General features: G+C 44.7%; 1 protein-coding gene across 3 annotated transcripts; it reads left to right on the top strand.

The window, feature by feature from the left end:
* The first annotated feature begins 826 nt into the window (after nt 1-826).
* nhej1 (nonhomologous end-joining factor 1) lies at nt 827-19511 on the top strand. 3 transcript variants are annotated; one of them, XM_034179414.1, is made up of 10 exons: nt 857-928; nt 1624-1751; nt 1867-2068; nt 3204-3425; nt 3873-4011; nt 4281-4339; nt 12284-12461; nt 12541-12647; nt 12958-13031; nt 19353-19511. In XM_034179414.1, the coding sequence occupies exons 3-10, from the start codon at nt 1883-1885 to the stop codon at nt 19369-19371; spliced, it is 984 nt and encodes a 327-aa protein (XP_034035305.1). In that variant the 5' UTR covers nt 857-928; nt 1624-1751; nt 1867-1882; the 3' UTR covers nt 19372-19511. The 3 variants fall into 3 exon arrangements, with proteins under 3 accessions (XP_034035319.1, XP_034035311.1, XP_034035305.1); XM_034179420.1 differs by lacking the exon at nt 19353-19511 and having other exon boundaries at nt 828-928; nt 1654-1751; nt 12958-13052; XM_034179428.1 differs by lacking the exons at nt 12284-12461; nt 12541-12647; nt 12958-13031; nt 19353-19511 and adding an exon at nt 9425-12277 and having other exon boundaries at nt 827-928; nt 1654-1751.
* The last annotated feature ends 1219 nt before the right edge of the window (nt 19512-20730 follow it).

The raw sequence follows: 20730 nt of genomic DNA, 5'->3' as shown, positions 1-20730 counted from the left end.
TGGAATGGTGTCTGAATTTGACAAGACTTTAATTAATGATTTAGCTCCTTCTTTGTTTGAAGTTTTTGTAGAGAGCATGAAAAAGGGATATCTCCCCACAATGAAAATCCTGACGAAGCACCAGCTGCAGGAGTGAAGCTGAACAAAGGATAAACAATGCCAACGAAAGTCAACGAAAGTCTAGATTTCGTTAGGGCTTCCTTGCCCTTCATTAAGTGACGTGTGACTGGGCCACAAGGTCTAACTACTTTGATGACTAAATCCAACAAAGACACAACTTTTATTGATAACTGGCGTCCAATATCTTTATTAAACAATGATTATAAGATATTGTGCCCCCAGGAATAAGGTGGATAGAAAATGAATGAATGAATGAATGAATGTCCCTGTGGCGTGTGTGTTCCTCGAGCTTGGGTACTCTACCAGAGGGTTTGGCTCAGTATTGTAGCTGATCCTCGGACTGCACTCTTCTGGACAGAGACCTCTGATGTTGTGGCTGGATTCTACTGGAGCCACGTGTCTCTCAGTCTGGGGGGTATTACAGCTCCTAGTGCTCCTAGTACCACTGGGACCACTTTGGACATTACCTTCCACATCTGCTGTCTGAAATCCCACAGGACTTTAGCATATATATATATATATATATATATATATATATATATATATATATATATATGAGGGTTAGTATTATTATAGCACTTTTTACATAGCAGGATTGCTCTTCTTATATATTGTGGTTGATTATTTTATTTCTATGTACTTCTATAAACCTTGTGTTTGAAATAAACTGATTAAATTCGGATGCGGAACCTTTTTTCTTTCTATCTGTTTCCCGTCGGTGTGTTTTTTTTTTATTTTTCTCTTGAATTCTCCGTCTGCAAATCAGATTTTCTTGGCGTTGGAAGTTTTAGTATTTTAATTTTAGTATGTAAGTACTTTTTAAATCATATTTTCGCGGAACAGTAAATTTTATTTCGCGTTGTTTGGTGAAATTCACTCTGTTAGCCGGCTAACAATGCTAACAGCGTCTTTGTGTCGCTGCACTACATTTAAATTTTATCATCACGAGCTGTCAAACAATTTCTTTATATGTTGAATTTCACTGAAGACGCAATTTGATTTCATCTGCCACACTTTAGCTGCTCCTGTGAAACGAAGCTAAAAATTAGATTTTTTTTATTCTATGAAAAACTAAAAACTTATTGTTCAGGTTTGTGAAATCGGATCGTGGCGTTCGACCCGGTTCGTTTGGTTTGGGTTCTGTGTGTCGTTTGCAGAGGATGAGGGAGTTTTAAATTTAGCATTTTTTCAAGGGAGTGAAAAAAAAAAATTACTATAACACACTCATTTGCCGCGAGAACTTTAAAACTTTGACTTATTTCTCAGCACCATTCATATCACAAGAGACATTTTTTGTAATAAATAGATTTTAAAATTTGTGCTACAATCTGCTTGATTTCCATCAACTTGTATCAAAATGTCAGACTGTAGAATATGAATTTTTGTTACTGATACAGAAAAACTAACATGACTTAAATGTCAGATTAAGTTTATTTATATGTTCTGTTCTCAGTAATGAAGTTTGTTGCTTTTTTTTTTGTTTGTTTTTGTGATGGCTTTAAGAGGTTTTAAGATGCCTTCTTCCCGGCACAGATGATGCAGAGAATCTGGTTCGCCCGCAGACCAAAGGGGTGATTATGTGGCCTGGACGGCGTCTGTAACCCAGATTTAAGAGATCCTGGATTTTTGGGGTAAATTCCTGAAACATAAGCTGATAAACAACAAAATGGCATTTTGCCACATGTTCAAAAATCATTGAATTGCACACACAAAAAAAGATTGATATTGATGATGTTTGCCTTGCAGCTTTTTCTGGGCGGCAATGGAGCTGAGCAGCGCCCCGGTGCAGGACCTGCTGGAGCATCCTTGGGTCACGGTAAGCATCAGCGGCTGCCAGGTCCTCAGTAAGAGCTGGTTCGGTGAGACGGCGTACCACGTCCTGCTGAGTGACCTGCACTGTGTGTGGGAGGAGAGGATGGAGGCGGCAGCGATTCAGACTCGAGCGCAGGTACACACAGCGGCAAACACAATCTGTGGTCTCTTAACCCCTCACATTCATGAAATCATCAAAAAGATGGCCTCTTTTAGTTCAAAATACTTTCTTGCTGAGAGATAAAAGCACAGCATTTGGGAAAACAGGATCAGAACCAAAGTAGGATCGTCTGTCTACAAGTGTTTTTTTTTTTTTTTCCTTAAACTCTCTGGTATATTTGAGACCACTTGACCTCCCGCCTCCACTGAGCCCGTCAGGTTTTCACCTTGTAGTGGTTTTCTTTCTTTATCACCAGGATTAGGTGAGACATAAAGAGTTTAATTCACACTTTATGATGTCATAATTCATCAGAGATGAGGCTGATGTCTGCATGACTCTCAGGCTGTCAGTCACAGTCCTGGCTCCACCTCATTATTTGAATCTTCTGGTGTCAGGTTGTTTTTGATCGTCAAACAAAATCATGTTATTTCTCTATGAGGCCGCTAGATGGCACAGTTCAATGACCAGTCACTCACTCATCTTCAACCGCAAACTCTACTCAGAAAGGCCACAGGTGGGAATCAAACTCATGTCCTTCTTGCTGTGAGGCAACGGTGCTAACCGCTAAGCCACTGTGCTGCCTTAAGACCAAATAAATGCATGAATACATAAATGTAGAAATGCATTTATTTTTCTCTTTTATTAATAGTTTAATATATGTATTTATAGATTTAAATATTTATTTATTGTTTTATATAAGAATGCTTTTATTTAGTCATACTTCATGTTTGGTCCGCTGAAGGATAAATAAACATATAAATACATGAATGTATGCTGTGGGCGGTCCTACTAGCAGCATGGCGTTTGGTTGGCCTGAGTAGTTTGATTGACGTTTCCGCAGGTAAATGAACTAAATTTTCTCTCCAAACTTGTCGTTAGAGATGTTTAATTGCCATCAGTGTTTCTCAAAACTTTCCATGATGGTGTTGGTATCTGGTTAGCTAAGAGGCTAATGTGAGCGCCAGACTGCAGTCACATCGTTTGGGCCAGTCAGACTCCAGGCTCCTCATAGGACCGCCCCCAATGCATTTCCACATTTATCCATTTATTTTGTCTTTCTTTGAACGATGATGATTCTGCTGAGACGGTCTTTGGTCTGTCTGACTTCCAGGAACTGAACAGACGCTTGCGAGCTCCAGTTGAGGCTTTTTTCTCTCACCTGTGTGAGGTGGTCCGGCCCTGTCTGATGGGAGGCGTCGAGCAAGTCTCCGGCGCCACCCAGGTCAGTCTAACGCAACAAGACGACGGTAACATCCGCTTGAGGCTGAAGAGCGAGTTGGCGGGTTTGCCGTTCTACTGGGAATTCCGCTGCACCACTGCGCCCACCACAGTGGTACGGAACATACGCCGCAATGACCTTTGACTCTCTGACGGTTTGAATTTGACCTGACGTTGTTTAGCCACATCCACCAATTTTCCATATCTGGACTTAAAGTTTCAGCAAACACACCACAAACATTGAAATGACAAATAATTAATAAATAATCATCAAATATTGTAATCATTTAAATCTATTAATTAATACATTAGAAGATTAAACCCAGTTTAAGACATTTTGCTGTTTGTGTTTAAAAGTTCTAAACAAACTGAATGGCAACAATTTACATATTAAAAGCACTTGAAACAGTTTAAATCAGGATAAGTTTAATAAATCTGAAAGTTGTCTTTTTTTCTGATATTCGATATCTTTATTGATTATTTTCTGTCAGTCGGTTCTGATGTAGAAACTGAGCGTCGCTCACACCTAAACGTTTCCGGCTGAAACCTGAGTGTTTTCCAGGCGTGTGCTCACCTGGTGCGCCCCCTGCTGGTGATGAGCCGCCTGCTGCAGCGAGAGGTGGAACAGCTGGGAGCGCTGCTGGTCAAGAAGGACGCCGAGATCCAGGACTTCCAGGAGAACGGCGCCACCCTCAGCAGAGGTACAAACACCAGAGAGCGCCGGTGAGCACTGACAAAATGCTCGATGTGTAAAACGTTTATCGCAGCTCGTCTGCTTCTTCCACCACATGAGATGTGTCCACCAGCTACGGGTCAGGACCTTATTTTCAGTAATATTCCTGATTTATGGGGATTTGTGGGACAACTCGGACAAACGATGAGTGAACTTGTTACTTTAGCGCTCGTTAAGATAAACACTCTGAATGTTAACTCAGGTTGTCATGGTTACCTCACATGTATTTGAACACAGAACGCCTGCAGACGGACCCGTACGACGACCAGACCTTCAAAGAGGATTTCATGTTGAAGGTGAGGCACCTCTCTCTCTCTCACACACACACTTTGCAGGCAATTCTGTCTGTGGCGGGGCGCGGTACTCATGGGAAATCCCGCCTGCCACTGAAGCTCTGTCTGTGTGATAAAGTGGACCCAGCACCAGAACCGGGTCTGGTAGGTTTTCTGTTTACTGTCTTGACTTGTGGAATTTCTCGTCCCTGGTTACAGTGACCTCTGACCTGCCCTGTAGGTCCGCGCTACATTTCGCATGTGCGTGTCGAGTCTATGGGCGCGTCCGTGGGAGCGGCTGTGTCTCAGTCCTCCAGGATCAGCCTGTGTTTGGACCTTGGTTCTGTCCCTATAACAATAATGTTTGTCTTTAAAGTGGGTGTCTGGGAGCGGTCCGTTTGGTACCTGATCCTGAAACTGAAGAGGGAACATCCAGTCTGGACACAATCCGGACCGGTCTCTGTCATGTCTGAACCAAACCTGTGACTCCTGAGCTGGACGGTTCAAACAGACAGTCCGGTCCCGGAAAGGCGGGATCAAAGTGCCGCGCTCTTCTCCTCTGCAGTGTGTGCTAGATTCCAGTGGGTGGCGGCTCGGCGTCTTCAGACCAAAGTCCAGGCTGAGATGAAGATGTGTTGGTGAAAAATGTCCCAAGGAGATGCCAAAGAGAGACTCACAAAGAACACGTGAAGGCGTCAGGCGGGCTGATGGTGTTTGCCATCTGCCTCTTGGTGTGTGTCTCCATGGCAACAGTCACAGTGTTGGATTTCAGTCTGAACTCTGTTAAATGAACCTGAGCGTCAATGTGTTAGTTAGTTAGTTAGTTAGTTAGTTAACTAGGGGGCGCTGGTCAGCGGATACAAAAGATGTAGCTGTTGTTTCTGAAACAATCCCAAGTCATTGTGCTATTTTTTTTTCTTCTTCATTTAATTAAGTAAATATTGAAAAATGACTAAACTGCTTGTCGCTTGCAGCTGTCTGGGTTGCTAGGCGACGGGTTATGGGTCGGATATATGAGTGACATCATGATGGGTCGGACCATCTTATTTCAGAGCCGTTCGTTCATCACCTGCAGTATGGGGCCTTGAACTGGGACACAGCCATTTGTAGAGTGATGTCATTTCTTAAAGATTAGAGGTCAGATTTGAGGCTGTTGGCTACCATTTCTGGAAAAACTAATTCCACAAATTTTTCCTGTTCGAGAATCTTTTGAAATTGATGCAAATGTTCATACTAACAAACGGTAATAAATAAATAAAAAGTGCAGCCTGCAGAAAAGCAGGTGGTAAAAGATCAGGGGCCTCATGTACAAAGACTTGCATGGATTTCCTACTGAAAAATGGCGTACGCTAAAACCCAGAAACTGGCTTATGCACAAAAATATCCAGATGTATCAAAGTGTGTGTACACATGGATCCAAGCACGTTCTGTTTGTACACCCCACTTGAAGTTGAGTGCACATCCAGAGATGCTAAACTCCTCCCTGTCCACACCCCTATTTAAACATACAAATCCAGGTAAATAGGCCCTGGAAGCTGGGATTCTGCTCCGTCAGATCAGACAACATGAACACAGAAAATAATTTATACTGACTGTGAGCTACTGATGGCTGGAAATGACATGGAGACATGCAAGGATAGTTTATTTGGTACCCTGTTAAATGGAATAATCGGGAAACTGGAAAAATGTTAGTATAAGCGTGTGTATGAGGCTGTAAATGCTGTGAGCTCAGAGCAGTGGACACACACTGACTTTAAAAGAAAGGAGATGCGCCACAGCTGACAGTGTATGACACAATTTTACACACATTTATTGAAAAAAATACTGAACACAGGGAAACAGTTGGGGGCCTGTTAAGAATCTGCAGCTCTAGTTTCACCATCAAGATAAAGAAAAGACATTAATAATAATAACAGAAAACATATTTGAATGTGCATGTGCCCAAACGTGACTGCGCTGGTTTTTGTTCAGAACAATTACACAAATAAAATATTTACTCACCAAGCAGCCACTCATTTGCACCATGCCAGCCTCCAGCCTGTTCCCAACCCAACCCAATGCATTGATGGAATTAAAATGTTTCCTATTAACAAAAACAATCGTTTGATGGCGCCTTTATAGCAACATGTGCGCAGTTAATTGCTCCAATTACATTTGGGAAAGTGGCTGTCACTGGAAATTGTGCTGTAATGTTGGAATGTGATGTACCTGGATGACATTCGGATGATTGCGTTCCACACAGCTGGCTCTGCTTGGCTCAAGGTTGACTGGCACACTCCTGACCGATCAGCCAGCTCCCACTGGAATGTTCCTGTTGCCAGGAAGCCTAGCACAGTCGCACCTGTGTGGACAGAGACATCCCCTGGCTCCTCGCAATATTGCGCTCTGGGCCGGCCGCAGTTCTGCGCACAACTCCAGTAACAGTGACCTTAGTAATCGGAATCAGTTTATGAGCCAATTGTCATCATTTGCAAGTAAATCCTCATGTTTCCTGAATACACGCTCACATCAGATTGCACCATTTGCAAGGTCCTCATCTCTGTGCTCGTCTTGTTAGACCTCAGTGCTGCTTTTGATACTGTTGACTATAAAATTTTATTAGAGATTAGAGCATGCCATAGGTATTAAAGGCACTGCGCTGTGGTGGTTTGAATCATATTTATCTAATAGATTACAATTTGTTCATGTAAATGGGGAATCTTCTTCACAGACTAAGGTTAATTATGGAGTTCCACAAGGTTCTGTGCTAGGACCAATTTTATTCACTTTATACATGCTTCCCTTAGCAGTGTTATTAGAAAGCATTGCTTAAATTTTCATTGTTATGCAGATGATACCCAGCTTTATCTATCCATGAAGCCAGAGGACACACACCAATTAGTAAAACTGCAGGAATGTCTTACAGACATAAAGACATGGATGACCTCTAATTTCCTGCTTTTAAATTCAGATAAAACTGAAGTTACTGTACTTGGCCCCACAAATCTTAGAAACATGGTGTCTAACCAGATCCTTACTCTGGATGGCATTACCCTGACCTCTAGTAATACTGTGAGAAATCTTGGAGTCATTTTTGATCAGGATATGTCCTTCAATGCGCATATTAGGACTGCTTTTTTGCATTTGCGCAATATCTCTAAAATTAGAAAGGTCTTGTCTCAGAGTAATGCTGAAAAACTAATTCATGCATTTATTTCCTCTAGGCTGGACTATTGTAATTCATTATTATCAGGTTGTCCTAAAAGTTCCCTGAAAAGCCTTCCGTTAATTCAAAATTCTGCAGCTAGAGTACTGACGGGGACTAGAAGGAGAGAGCATATCTCACCCATATTGGCCTCTCTTCATTGGCTTCCTGTTAATTCTAGAATAGAATTTAAAATTCAAGTCCCATCTTATCTTAGGGACCTCATAGTACCATATCACCCCAATAGAGCGCTTTGCTGTCAGACTGCAGGCTTAGTTGTAGTTCCTAGGGTTTGTAAGAGTAGAATGGGAGGCAGAGCCTTCAGCTTTCAGGCTCCTCTCCTGTGGAACCAGCTCCCAATTCAGATCAGGGAGACAGACACCCTCTCTACTATTAAGATTAGGCTTAAAACTTTCCTTTTTGCTAAAGCTTATAGTTAGGGCTGGATCAGGTGACCCTGAACCATCCCTTAGTTATGCTGCTATAGACTTAGACTGCTGGGGGGTTCCCATGATGCACTGAGTGTTTCTTTCTCTTTTTGCTCTGTATGCACCACTCTGCATTTAATCATTAGTGATCGATCTCTGCTCCCCTCCACAGCATGTCTTTTTCCTGGTTCTCTCCCTCAGCCCCAACCAGTCCCAGCAGAAGACTGCCCCTCCCTGAGCCTGGTTCTGCTGGAGGTTTCTTCCTGTTAAAAGGGAGTTTTTCCTTCCCACTGTCATCAAGTGCTTGCTCACAGGGGGTCGTTTTGACCGTTGGGGTTTTTCTGTAATTGTTGTATGGCTTTTGCCTTACAATATAAAGCGCCTTGGGGCAACTGTTTGTTGTGATTTGGCGCTATATAAATAAAATTGATTTGATTTGATTTAGTGGTTAGCACTGTTGCCTCACAGCAAGAAGGTCATGGGTTCAATTCCCACCTTCTGCCCGTGTTTGTATGGGTTCCCTCCGGGTGCTCTGGCTTCCTTCCACATTCAAAGACATGCAGGTTAGGTGGACTGGAAACTTTAAACCAGGGGTGGGCAACTTGTTCCAGAAAGGGCCAAAAGGGTGCAGGTTTTCTTTGCAGCCACTGATTCCACCAGGTGATTCCACTGATTAATATCACTTTGAGCAGATGTAGTCAGTTAATCAGTGAGTAAGATGAGTGAGTCTCTTTCACACAGTGCCCCCTTTTGGTCATGTTTGATTTGTGGAATTTCATGGACATGATCATTCAGTGTGATGAGTCGACCCAAAAACCCAGCAGAAGTGGGTATGGTGGTCCTCTGTGCAAAGCTTCCGTTTTTCTTTTTCCTTCAATTTAAATTTCTCTGGCGTGTGCGAGTTTATTTACGTGCTGAGTGCCAACTAATCTTCGGGACAACATCATTAAGGACTTCCAGCTCATCGGCTGCCGTATTTCCAGAAGTGCTGGCTGTTTTCCAGCTCCACCAGCGGGAAAGATGATGGCTTTTCCAAGGAAGCCCCTCCCTACCCTGTCCTCGCTGTTTGACCGCGGCACAAACACCCCGCCCACCTCAGGTCAACATTGACATGCTGGAATTATTTTGACCACGGACACACACTGAACCGGGCTGCTGTAGTGGAATGTTAAAAAACAATCTGGTGTGTGTGTTTGTGGGGTCCGGAGTGTGTTCAGTTTAAACAGGAATGTAATGTCTGTTCATTTTCTTAGTGCAGGTGAACGTTTAACGGTCTGTAACAGTTGCTTGAGGTTCAAAACTATTGCAGTTCTCAGTCCAGTTGGCGTGTGTCACTGTGACCCCATTGGAAGATTGCGGGTTTACAGTTCGAGGTGGATTGTGTTAGTCAGTCCTCACAAGAATAGAAGTACAGTTGAGTGTGTGTGATTTTTTTTTTTTTTTTTTTTTTTTTTGTCCACACTACTCTGACTGTGACGTGCACTTTTGGTTTTCTAGGTTTGTGTGCTTGTTGCCGTGGTGACACATGCCCGCCACCTGCAGCCGGAGAACAAACTGAGTTGTTGCCTTTTGGGGAAGTGGCAAACTCACTGTTTCAAGAGAAGTTCTTCACAAAGACCACACGAGGATGCAGCACACTTTACTGTGTTCACTCGCTCACCACAGAAGTTGATTTTCATGGATTAAGTATTCCAGATACGGATCTTTCATCAGATCCAGATTAGGATTTTCTTTTGTGTCATTGTAGGTTTGCTTCCACATGACAAAGCCCATGAAGCTGCTCCTCCTCTGTCAGTTCCTCAAGGTGGTTCCTGGTCCAGCTCAGTAATCAGGTCCTCTGTGGTCTGGCTGCTTTCCTCTGTCAGACCATGAGCCGCTGTCCTCTGGACCGAGCCCCGGCCCCGACGGGACAAGTGTGGTGTCCTGCAGAAACATCACGAGCAGAACACAAAATGCAGAACATGAATGCACCAGATGTCATGAACAAACTCCGCCCACTGCACCTGTTTCTCCGCCCACTGCACCTGTTTCGAAGGACAGGCCGACAAGAAACACAGTGACCCAAAAAAAAAATGCAAATATTCACGTTCCCCACATCACAGGGGTCAAATTTCTTGACCTTTAAGTGAATCCTTTAAGGTGACCAACCTTCATCAACGTTCCAAGTTTGGTAGAAATAGCAAGATGATCTGTGAGGAGGATGTCAACAAACGGACAGGTGGACGTGACCGTCACCCCGATAACACACACACACACACACACACACAGCCCAAATTAAATGTGGTCACAGAAGAAAGTGGAATAAAACATAAATATACAGTTTGAATGCAGACGGTCCCACAGCGCGTGCTGCCTGACGGCGGCGGCTGTGCGTGGTCCATACGGCTTAGAGCTCAGTTAAATCAGAGATGAAGGTTAGCAGTTTGACACGGGGCTACTGAATGAGGGGAACCACCACGACACCATGACCTCTCTGAAGGAGTTCTGAGCTTCAGCGGACGTGACTGGATTTTGTCTGTTGCTTCTCCAGTCGCAGCCACTGAAGCTTGTTCCTCCTCCAGACGTGTCAGTGTTACCAAACACTTCACGTTTCTTCGTCACTGATGTAACTGCTGACTCAGCAGCCAAATGGAACACAAAGAACCGTCTGCGACGTGACCGCGTCCTGGTTCAACATATTCCACCTGTGATGGTTTTTGAAAGCTTATTGCCGGCAAAACAACACAACCTGTGATTTTGAGCCTCTGTCTGAGGTCTTTGTCCACAGGAGTTCAGGGATCCGGTAATCCGGGTCCGATGAGTGAACGTGAAGTTAGTGTAAGAAGCCGTGACTGTTGGCTTCCCTCACACTGCTTCCTCTGTTCCCAGAGCAGAACGCACCACAGCCAACATTTATTTTCACCATATTTAAACAAATCAAATCGATGTGAGTGCTGGAAGCCTGACCGCGGCGTGTCCAGGAGCCCACCAGCTCGTCCCGGTCAATATTTGAGGAGCTAATTTGGACAGTTTGTCCTGTTTGTGGAGGGAGACGAAGGATTTACTGAATAAGGAGTTTACACGCCTTATCAGCTCTCCTCACCAGGAACCCGCCTTGACTCCCGTCCTATTGGCCTCACCTTCATCATGTGACTGACCGAGCACAAAACAAACATCCCGACAGGAACCTGAACTCTCTGTTCATTTCTTTTGATTTTCAGCTGCTTCAAGAACAAATTGTAGGATTCATGCAGAGGGAAAAAAAGGGTTGAAGCCAAAGAGTTTCTTTCTGCCACAGAGTCAACGATTCTGAGATTAACGACATGATCACATGATTGTTAGTGTTTCTACATCGTGATCTGGGGTTAGTTCTTGCAGACTTATGGGTGTGATGAACTGATTTTGGGGTCGGTTCTTGCAGACTTATGGGTGTGATGAACTGATTTGGGGTTAGTTCTTGCAGACTTATGGGTGTGATGAACTGATTTTGGGGTCGGTTCTTGCAGACTTATGGGCGTGATGAACTGATTTGGGGGTCGGTTCTTGCAGACTTATGGGTGTGATGAACTGATTTGGGGTTAGTTCTTGCAGACTTATGGGTGTGATGAATTGATTTGGGGTCAGTTCTTGCAGACGTGGGCGTGATGAACTGATCTGGGGTTAGTTCTTGCAGACTTATGGGTGTGATGAACTGATTTGGGGTTAGTTCTTGCAGACTTATGGGTGTGATGAACTGATTTGGGGTTAGTTCTTGCAGACTTATGGGTGTGATGAACTGATTTGGGGTCAGTTCTTGCAGACGTGTGGGCGTGATGAACTGATCTGGGGTTAGTTCTTGCAGACTTGTGGGTGTGATGAACTGATTTGGGGTTGGTTCTTGTAGATTTGTGGGCACAACACTGGTGTGTTGTGCTTTGGGGTAAGATGCTGTGATTTGTTGCTGTGTAACTAATTTGAATTGATTGAATTATTGGCTGTCAGGATTCTTCTGAACAGGATTCCACACCCACGACTTCCTGTCAATGGTCAGAAAGTGTTTGATGCAGCTGGGACATCTTGAGAGTTTGAAGGTTCCACAACAAATTCCTCCTGGATGTCCTATCCAGCGGGGGTGGAGTCTCTGACTTTTCTCAGCGAATTCTGGCGTTCCTCAGGGATGTGTTCTGGCTCCTCTTCTGTTCAGTGTCGCACAGATGGGTTGTTGGGTCAGAGGCAGTTAATCAAATCCTAATTTGATATTTTTTAATTTGTCAGTGAATGTCAACTCCGATTCCTCCTCACGTCTGTTTACACTTCGTAAACATGAATCTGACAGTAAATAATTTCACGTCGATTAGACTCTTTGCTCAATTTTTCTGAATCTGTCGCCATCGTTAGGTTCTTGCCTCACTATGTTCTGAGCAGCAGGACCATCTGGGTTTTGACGAGGACATCCAGAACCTCTACGCAGCCGTCGTCTCTCACAGAAACACACGAAAGCGTAACTTACCAGAGACACGCCCCCTTGAGGAGGAGCCACGTGTCACAGAGGTCGTGAACGTCATCGCGTCTTCAGGTTTCTTCTGGTACCATTTTTCTTTTTCTGTTCATTTCTCTGGTTTCAGCATCTGAGCCTTTGTGTTGTCGTTTGTCAGACCGTCGCTCTGGAAGCTATGGACCAGGTGACCAGGGCGGCCCGGACCAGGACGGCCCGACAGATGTAGCTGGAGCCAAGATGGTGGACTCACCATCAGCAAAGCGGGTAGGGCGGCGGGAAGCAGCTTAACAGATCCGCTCATGTTTGTAACAGCTAACAGAGAATAATTGATTACTAATCAGACTGATGGCTTATTGATAAAACAGAGTTCAACACAGAAATCTTTATCCACATTTTGGTTTCTGTCATTTATCAACGTGAACTGGATCAGATTCACATTACAGATTCTCCTGTTTAATCCAGTTTAAACCAGTTTACCGCTTTACAAATGTTTAAAATGTTCATAAAACACTCCAGCAGATCTCTGTTTTAAAACCGTTTTAAGGCGTCTGTTGATTGTTTTTGTCTCGTACAGTTTGCGACGCACTCGCCTGATCCTGCAGAGCGACCGACCTCCAAACCAAAGAAGAAGAAAGTGGGATTATTCCGGTGAAGAATTCTTCACATGGAAACAAAAACACTTTTTATTTTTAAGCTTTATGAAACTTTGAGTTTTTAAGCAGCTAGATTTTAATGAAAACTGAATTTTAATTACAGTCTGAACACAAAAATACTCCTTGGTTTCAATTTTTTTATAATCTCAAAAGTCAGATGAATAATTTTACAATTTTGTTATCGACAGTTGCAGAAACTAATCGTTTTTTTTCCTCTTTTGCAGATTCTTCTTAAAAATTGTAAAATTATTCATGTGACTTTTGATATAAATATTTGAAAACAAGGATTGTTTTTGTTTTCACACTATTTTAGTTTTCATGAACTTTCAAATTGGTTAAATTATGTGAGAAATTGAAATTGATCACTTTCACGTTCAATGTGTTTGACTTAATTGTTCTCTTTTATTCCATTTTCTTACATTTTTTATATTGTCTGTTTTCAGATCGACTAATAAAATGTTGAGACGCTGTCAGTGTTTAGATTAATGAGTCGATTCCAGAAGCTTCAGTTCATCAATAAAACAGCTTCAATGTTCAGCCTCTGACAGCAGCAGCAGATCACCACTAACTAAAACACATTAACCGGCTTTAAACCAGCCGTAACTAGTTTATAACAGCAGGGTGTCAGAGGGGTTCTCAGAGGCGGAGTCAGTGAGAGGCGGAGCCAGCAGTTGTCATCAGCACCTTCTGCATTGTTCATTTTACTGACATTCCAAGTTCTTTCTTGACCTGCTGCACGTGCACAAGGTCACTGAAGGTCACACCGTGCTGCTGCTTCACTGCCACGGCGGCTACAGCTTGGACACATGACCTCTGCCAGACGGCACGTGGAAGTCAAGGGCTGACATCCGAACTCAGCCAACCAACACAGAACTAAACGGAACCGATCGACACTCCAGCTTTCCATCGTTCAGGCCGCCAATCAGCGCCAGCGTGTGCGGTGATTGACACGTGGAGAAATGACCTGCTTTAAACAACACGATCACTGGTTACAAACCTCCAGTCTGACCTTCCTGCAGAGTGTCACGACCTCGCCGCCGCCACGTCCACCATGGACTAACAGCGCCGCTAACACCCGTCTCCAAACGTAAAGGACGCCGCCTGACGTTTCTTCCTCTGTCAGTGTTTCTGTTTTATGTCGGGACTACGCGGATCAGAACCTGTCACGTGACCCAGCAGGGCGTCCCACACGAACCTGTAACCGCCAGCACTCCTCAAACCGTGTTTCCCGCCACTGTCCCCCTGTCCTCTGGAGGCCGTTTAAAGGAATTCTGGGAAATGTAGTTGCTCAATGAGAAGCACAGATTTGTCTTTGATGTTTTCAAACTGGGGTCATGACCTCTGCACGGTGAGGTCACGTTTCATAGTTTTGGGACCATGTTCTCACAGAAATGTTGAGACTTTAGTTTTTGGTTCCGGATGAGGGTCCAAACGATGGACCAGGAGGTGGTTTTTGGGCTTGGCTCACTCATGCGCACGGCTCGTGCCACCGCGTGGGAAGGACGGAGCAGAGGTCCGGCGGGGCGCGGTCTCCTCCTCCTCCGTCGCACCTCCTCTGGACTGCAGTCGGACCTGATCCGTCCCGCCGCTCGGACCCGGTGAGACCTCCGTGCCCGTCCCACGCACTGCGCGTGTCGAACCCGGCTCCTCGTGTTTATGTGCGCGGGGTGAGTGCAGGTGGAGGCGCCTCGCGGTTCGTCATGCGTGCGTCCAGCTGAGCGGGTCACCGGGACACCCGCCGTGCGCGCGGTGGCGGAGGGATGCTGCTCCGCGCGCTGGTAACGTGCGTCGCCGCGTGCGCCCTCCTCCTGCCGCCGGGCACCGACAGCTGCGGACCGGGCCGAGGCTTCGGTAAGAGGCGGCCGCCGCGGAAGCTGCTCCCGCTCGCCTACAAACAGTTCAACCCGAACGTGGCCGAGAAGACGGCGGGCGCGAGCGGCCGGTACGAGGGCAAAATCACGCGCAGCTCGGAGCGCTTCAAGGAGCTGACGGCCAACTACAACCCCGACATCATCTTCAAGGACGAGGAGAACTCCGGGGCCGACCGCATGATGACGCAGGTACCCGCTGCCTGAGTGCCCTCGAGCCAGTCTTCACCGTGCGCGCGGCGCCGGAGTTGGAGAAGAAATTAATCAAAAAGTCCAAAGTGACACAAAATATCTTGTTGATGTGAAAACTTTTATTTTCTAAATTCCCCCCAAATCAACCGGAACATCTTCAAAATTTAAGATTCATTTTCGTATTTAATAATAACAAAAAATAAACGGTATTAAAATATGCGACTATAAAAATCTGACTGAAAAATCCGTGTGAAGGTTTCACCATAAATCAAACTTTCAAAAACAGGAAATCAAATTTTAGTTTAAAAATATGCTTTGATCCAAAGTCTGACTTGTTTTGATTATTATCCAGACTTTTTAAACTCTGATCTGAATATTGTTACTTTGAATTTAGAAATCGTATTTTAATTCAGGGCTGATGTTGATTTAGAGGCACTGACACACCTGTGGTTCATTAATTGTATTTTATTTATTTATTTTTGCGTCTGTCCTTGTTTCGTCGCGTCTTTACGTCTTTCAACATTAATGACGACTGGGACTTGTTTATGATTAACTTTGGACGACATCACAGAGAAGAGCTTTGATCGGGGTGCACTGCTCATCACCATGACAAGCTTTTGTTTGTTTGTAACTGAATTGGTGTTCCTCAGGGAGGTGTTCTGGCCCAGTTCAGTGCTTGCATGGGCCCGGTGCTGGACTGGATGTTGGGTCGGGTTTGGGAAACTAGCAGCTTTTTGGTGCATTGTTGGTGATGAAAGATTTACTGAGCTTGACTTTCTGGACAACATGATTTTTGTGGAATCACTTTGTGAAGTTGAGTGAGGAACCAGAGTCTCTGGGTTTGTGATGGTCCTGGATTCAGACTGAGATTCAGGTTTTCACTGACTTCCTGGACTTGTCCATCAGAAGTGTCTCTATGTGGTCAAAGTGTTGAACTTGTACTGACATTCACTGATCTCAGCAGTGACGTCCATGATGCCCAAGAAGATCTTATGGAGTCATGAGGTCAGAGGTCTTTGGTGATGATCTTTGCAGAAGAACGAAGGTCCAAGTCTTAGGGTCCCGCTACGTCCTGTCCTACAATGGACTCTAATCAGTGACCTGGTGAGGACTGGATGTCTTTGGTACCAGGTCTCTGTGGAGGATCCTTGGGTCCCACTGTGTCAAACCAGTAGTTACTTAGTGAGACTCGGATAAGGAGGGAGTGGCAGGGACACACCCACATTTCCACCTGGATAAGGACACGCCCATGTTTCACCTGGCTGCAGCAGGCAGGTGGCTGGCTACTTTGGAGATGTGATGGACCAATTATCTGACAGGGTGGTTGCTATCCAGGATTCAGAACAGTTCTGTCACGTGGTAGATGTGGCGCTGTTTGAAAGCAGTGGTGTTCCCTGACCTGACCTGATCTTGGGTCATAAATCATAGTGATTTTTTTTAATGGGACAGTCACGTGGCTTTGTACCCAGAATGCACAGCGCAGTGGGGCTTCACAAAAAAGTATTTTTGAAAATAAAATAAAAAACAAATAAAGAAAAGAAAAAATATGCCCCAAATGGTCTTAATTTAAGGTTTCATTTGTATTTGTCAGCGCGGGGTTTTTTTTACAGTGTTGATGACGTCAAAAGAACGTTTATTAAAAATGACGAACTTCTCTGTTGTGAAGCCGTTGAAAACGTAACCTTTGATTCATCCAAACGATCTTAAGGGGAAAAAAACATGAATGAGTGAACCTTGTGCACGTGGTGCTGCGGGTGGCGCGTGCGTCGGAGGGTCTAAAAATACTCTTAATTAAAACACTGTGTCCTGTGTGTGTGTGTGTGTGTGTGTGTGTGTGTGTGTGTGTGTGTGTGTGTGTGTGTGTGTGTGTGTGTGTGTGTGTGTGTGTGTGTGTGTGTGTGTGTGTGTGTGTGTTTTTAGCTGTCAACCGTTTTTACGACACAGATTTTTTTTTTTTCCAAGTCTTTATTTTTGGCTCCGGTGACCGCACGCTTCCGCTCTCAGCGCCGCCGTGCACGGGCGCGCGCGCGTACTGAGAGCGTGGGGGAGACCAGGCGGTTGTTCTGCTCCGATCATCTGAAAAGTTCCCTAGTTTGTTACTCCATTAAGATGATTTTGAAGAAAACAAATTGAGTGTGAATTATTGATTTTTGCACAACTAAAACTATCGTACAAATACGATAATTATCGTACATCTGGCAACACTGCTGAGATTTGATCTTCAGAACATCATCGTAGTTAGTGTGACAAACAGCCCCGGCGTCCCCTACTGGAGCTGCTCAGCTGTCTGAGCTGAGGAGATGATTTAATGAAGGACTTTTGATTTAGGGATTTATGGTGAGCGATTTGAAAATAGAAAAAGGTTTTGGAGCAGTGCTGTTTGTGTGATTTAGGAAGACCAGCGAGCGCGGAGAGAAACCGCAGTGAAAAGACGTGTGGCAGAGTTATTCTGATCACAGGCGGCTCGCAAAAGGACTTTTACTGCTGGACGTCCAGGCTGCAGTTTAATAAAGTCACATTCATGAAACGGGAGACAAAGGGTCAGTGAGTCCAAACCAGACGGTTTGATCCAAATCACACAGACCATCACTTTTTACACTAATCAATAACAAAATCAATTAATGTCCCACATGAGGACAGTTTGTCCTTCCAACAATCTGAAATATTAAAAGTGAGACACCAAAAGACAAAATGCAGAAAATCCTGACCTTTCATAAAAAGAACCAAAACTTTATAATTTTGATGACATAACAAACATCATATAAAGCATATGCTGAATGAATGAATAAATGAACGAATGAACTGTGCATATTAGTTATTTAAATTATTTTCTCAGATGAGTGAGGAGTCCATACATCCTTGCTCATAGTGTCCAGTTTGATGTGGACATCTCCTGTCCTGTGACTTTTGTTTATTTGTGTTTGTTTTTCTTTTTTTTTCATTCCAACATTCTCAAATGAATAAACAAATAAAATAATAATTCCTGTAATTACAAAAGAATAAGAATGAAGAGAAACGTCTGCAGACAGGAAACTGTGTGAAGTTTCTGAGAGTCTCTAAAGCTGCTGTCAGATGAAGACAGAAGTTCACCTCCTTAAGTTAAAGCCGTCGGTCTTTATTTGTTTTAAACTCCGGCCCGACGGGTTTTTCCGTGTCCAGTATTTCTGGACCGGACGGTTTGTGGTCTTTGTCCCTCTGTGTCCTGCAGTGGACCCTCTCTCCTGGCGTTTGTTGGAGGCCCCGCCCCGATCACACGCCGCTCCACTCAGAGTAAATATGAGGGAGAGCAGCAGTGCATTGTGGGAAGACTGGGAGGTGATGGTCTAGTGGTTAAGGTGTTGGGTTTGAGTCCAGAAGATCATGAGTTCAAATCCCTGCCTGACTGGAAAATCACTAAGGGCCCTTGGGCAAGGCCTTTAATCTCCTATTGCTCCCGGTGTGTAGTGAGCGCCTTGTATGGCAGCACCCTGACATTGGGGTGAATGTGAGGCATAATTGTAAAGCGCTTTGAGCGTCTGATGCAGATGGAAAAGCGCTATATAAATGCAGTCCATTTACCATTTACCATTTACCTCAGAGCTGGGGGGGGGCAACCAAATGTCTCACGTGTTGTTCCTCGCAGAGCTTCAGCGTCTGCCAGGTTCAGAACCTGACTCATTTCGACACATGAATGTGAGACTGTAATCTGATAGCACCAAACTTTACCGATTGATCATCTATCATGTGACGTGTTTGATTGACAGCTGTCCCCATCAGTCAATTTTTTTTAACAATTGTGCAGAATGTTGATAAATGTTCCATCTGATGATATATAAGAAAGTCAAAGGTTCAGAACTCACATCTGGAAAACTTAATGACTCCTCCTGTGATCAGTATAAATTATTGATCAAGATGCTGAAAGGCTGAAACTGTTCTCCTGAAATATGACCTTTGACCTTCACAGACGATGGAGAAAATCAGTCTGTATTTAGAATAAAGTTTTGGATGAAATTTATTAATTCATTCATTCATTCATTTGTTATTGGGGATGAGGTTTACTTCATTTCAGATTTTAAGGCTGTATTACATTTTATTCAAGGTCAAGCAAGGGTCAAGGTCAAATTTGTCCTGACAGATTGCTGTTGTTTTGTTTTGATGTGATTTTTACTCTTTATGATTTTGAGACGTTTTGACAGCTGGACGACCCGTCTCTGAGGAACCAGCTTCGTGTGTTGGGCTAAAATCATCCACTGTGTCTCTGTGTCTCTCGACCGCAGCGCTGCAGAGACAAGCTGAACTCACTGGCCATCTCAGTGATGAACCTGTGGTCTGGGGTCCGCCTGCGGGTCACTGAGGGCTGGGACGAGGACGGACACCATTCGGAGGAGTCACTACATTATGAGGGCCGCGCGGTGGACATCACCACCTCAGACCGCGACAGGAACAAATATGCCATGCTGGCACGCCTGGCAGTAGAGGCCGGCTTTGACTGGGTCTACTACGAGTCCAAGGCCCACATCCATTGCAGTGTCAAGTCTGGTAAGAGTAACTCCAACCCCAAACTAACCCCAACTCCAACCCCAAACTAACCCCAACTCCGACCCCAAACTAACTCCAACTCACACCCCAAACTAACTCCAACTCACACCCCAAACTAACTCCAACTCAAACCCCAAACTAACCCCAACTCTGACCCCAAACTAACTCCAACTCAAACCCCAAACTAACCCCAACTCAAACCCCACACTAAGTCCAACTCAAACCCCAAACTAACCCCAACTCCGACCCCAAACTAACTCCAACTCAAACCCCAAATGAACTCCATCTCAAACCCCAAACTAGTCCCAACTCCAACCCCAGACTCATCCCAATTCCAACCCCAAAACTAACCCCAACTTGAACCCTAACTGAACTCCAACTCAAACCCCAAATTAACCCCAACTCAAACCTCAGCTCAAACCCCAACTGAACTCCAACTCAAACACCAAACTAACCCCAACTCGAACATCAGCTTGAACCCCAACTCGAACCCCAACTGAACCCCAACTCAAACCCCAACTGAACTCCAGCTCAAACCCCAATTTAACCCCAAACTCGAACGTCAGCTTGAACCCCAACTGAACCCCAGCTCAAACCCCAACATGTACCCCAACATAACTCCAACTGAAACACAAACATAGGCCCAACCTGAACCCCAACTTGAACCTGAACGTAACCCCAACTCAAACCCCAACCTAACCCTAACTTGTACCCTAACCTAACCCAAACCCGAACCTCAGCTTAAACCCCTGCTCAAATCCCAAGCTAGCCTCAACTGGAACCCTAACCTAACAACAACTCGAACCCTAACGTAAACCCAAACTCAAACCCCAACCTAATCCCAACTCAAACCCCAATTTAAACCCAACTCGAACCCCAACTTAAACCTCTACTCAAAACCCAACCAAACCCCAACTTGAGCCCCAACCTAACGCCAACACAAACACCAACATAAGCCCAACCTGAACCCAAGCCTAACCCCAACTCAAACACCAACCTAACCCAAACTTGAACCCCAACCTAACACCAACCTAACCCCAAGTTGGACCAAAGCCTAACCCCAACTCAAACACCAACCTAACCCCAACTTGAACCCCAACCTAACCGCAACTCTTA

This window comes from Thalassophryne amazonica, chromosome 1 (genome assembly GCF_902500255.1).
Source record: "Thalassophryne amazonica chromosome 1, fThaAma1.1, whole genome shotgun sequence".
Taxonomy (NCBI): domain Eukaryota; kingdom Metazoa; phylum Chordata; class Actinopteri; order Batrachoidiformes; family Batrachoididae; genus Thalassophryne; species Thalassophryne amazonica.
This window is presented reverse-complemented; position numbering and strand designations above follow the sequence as displayed.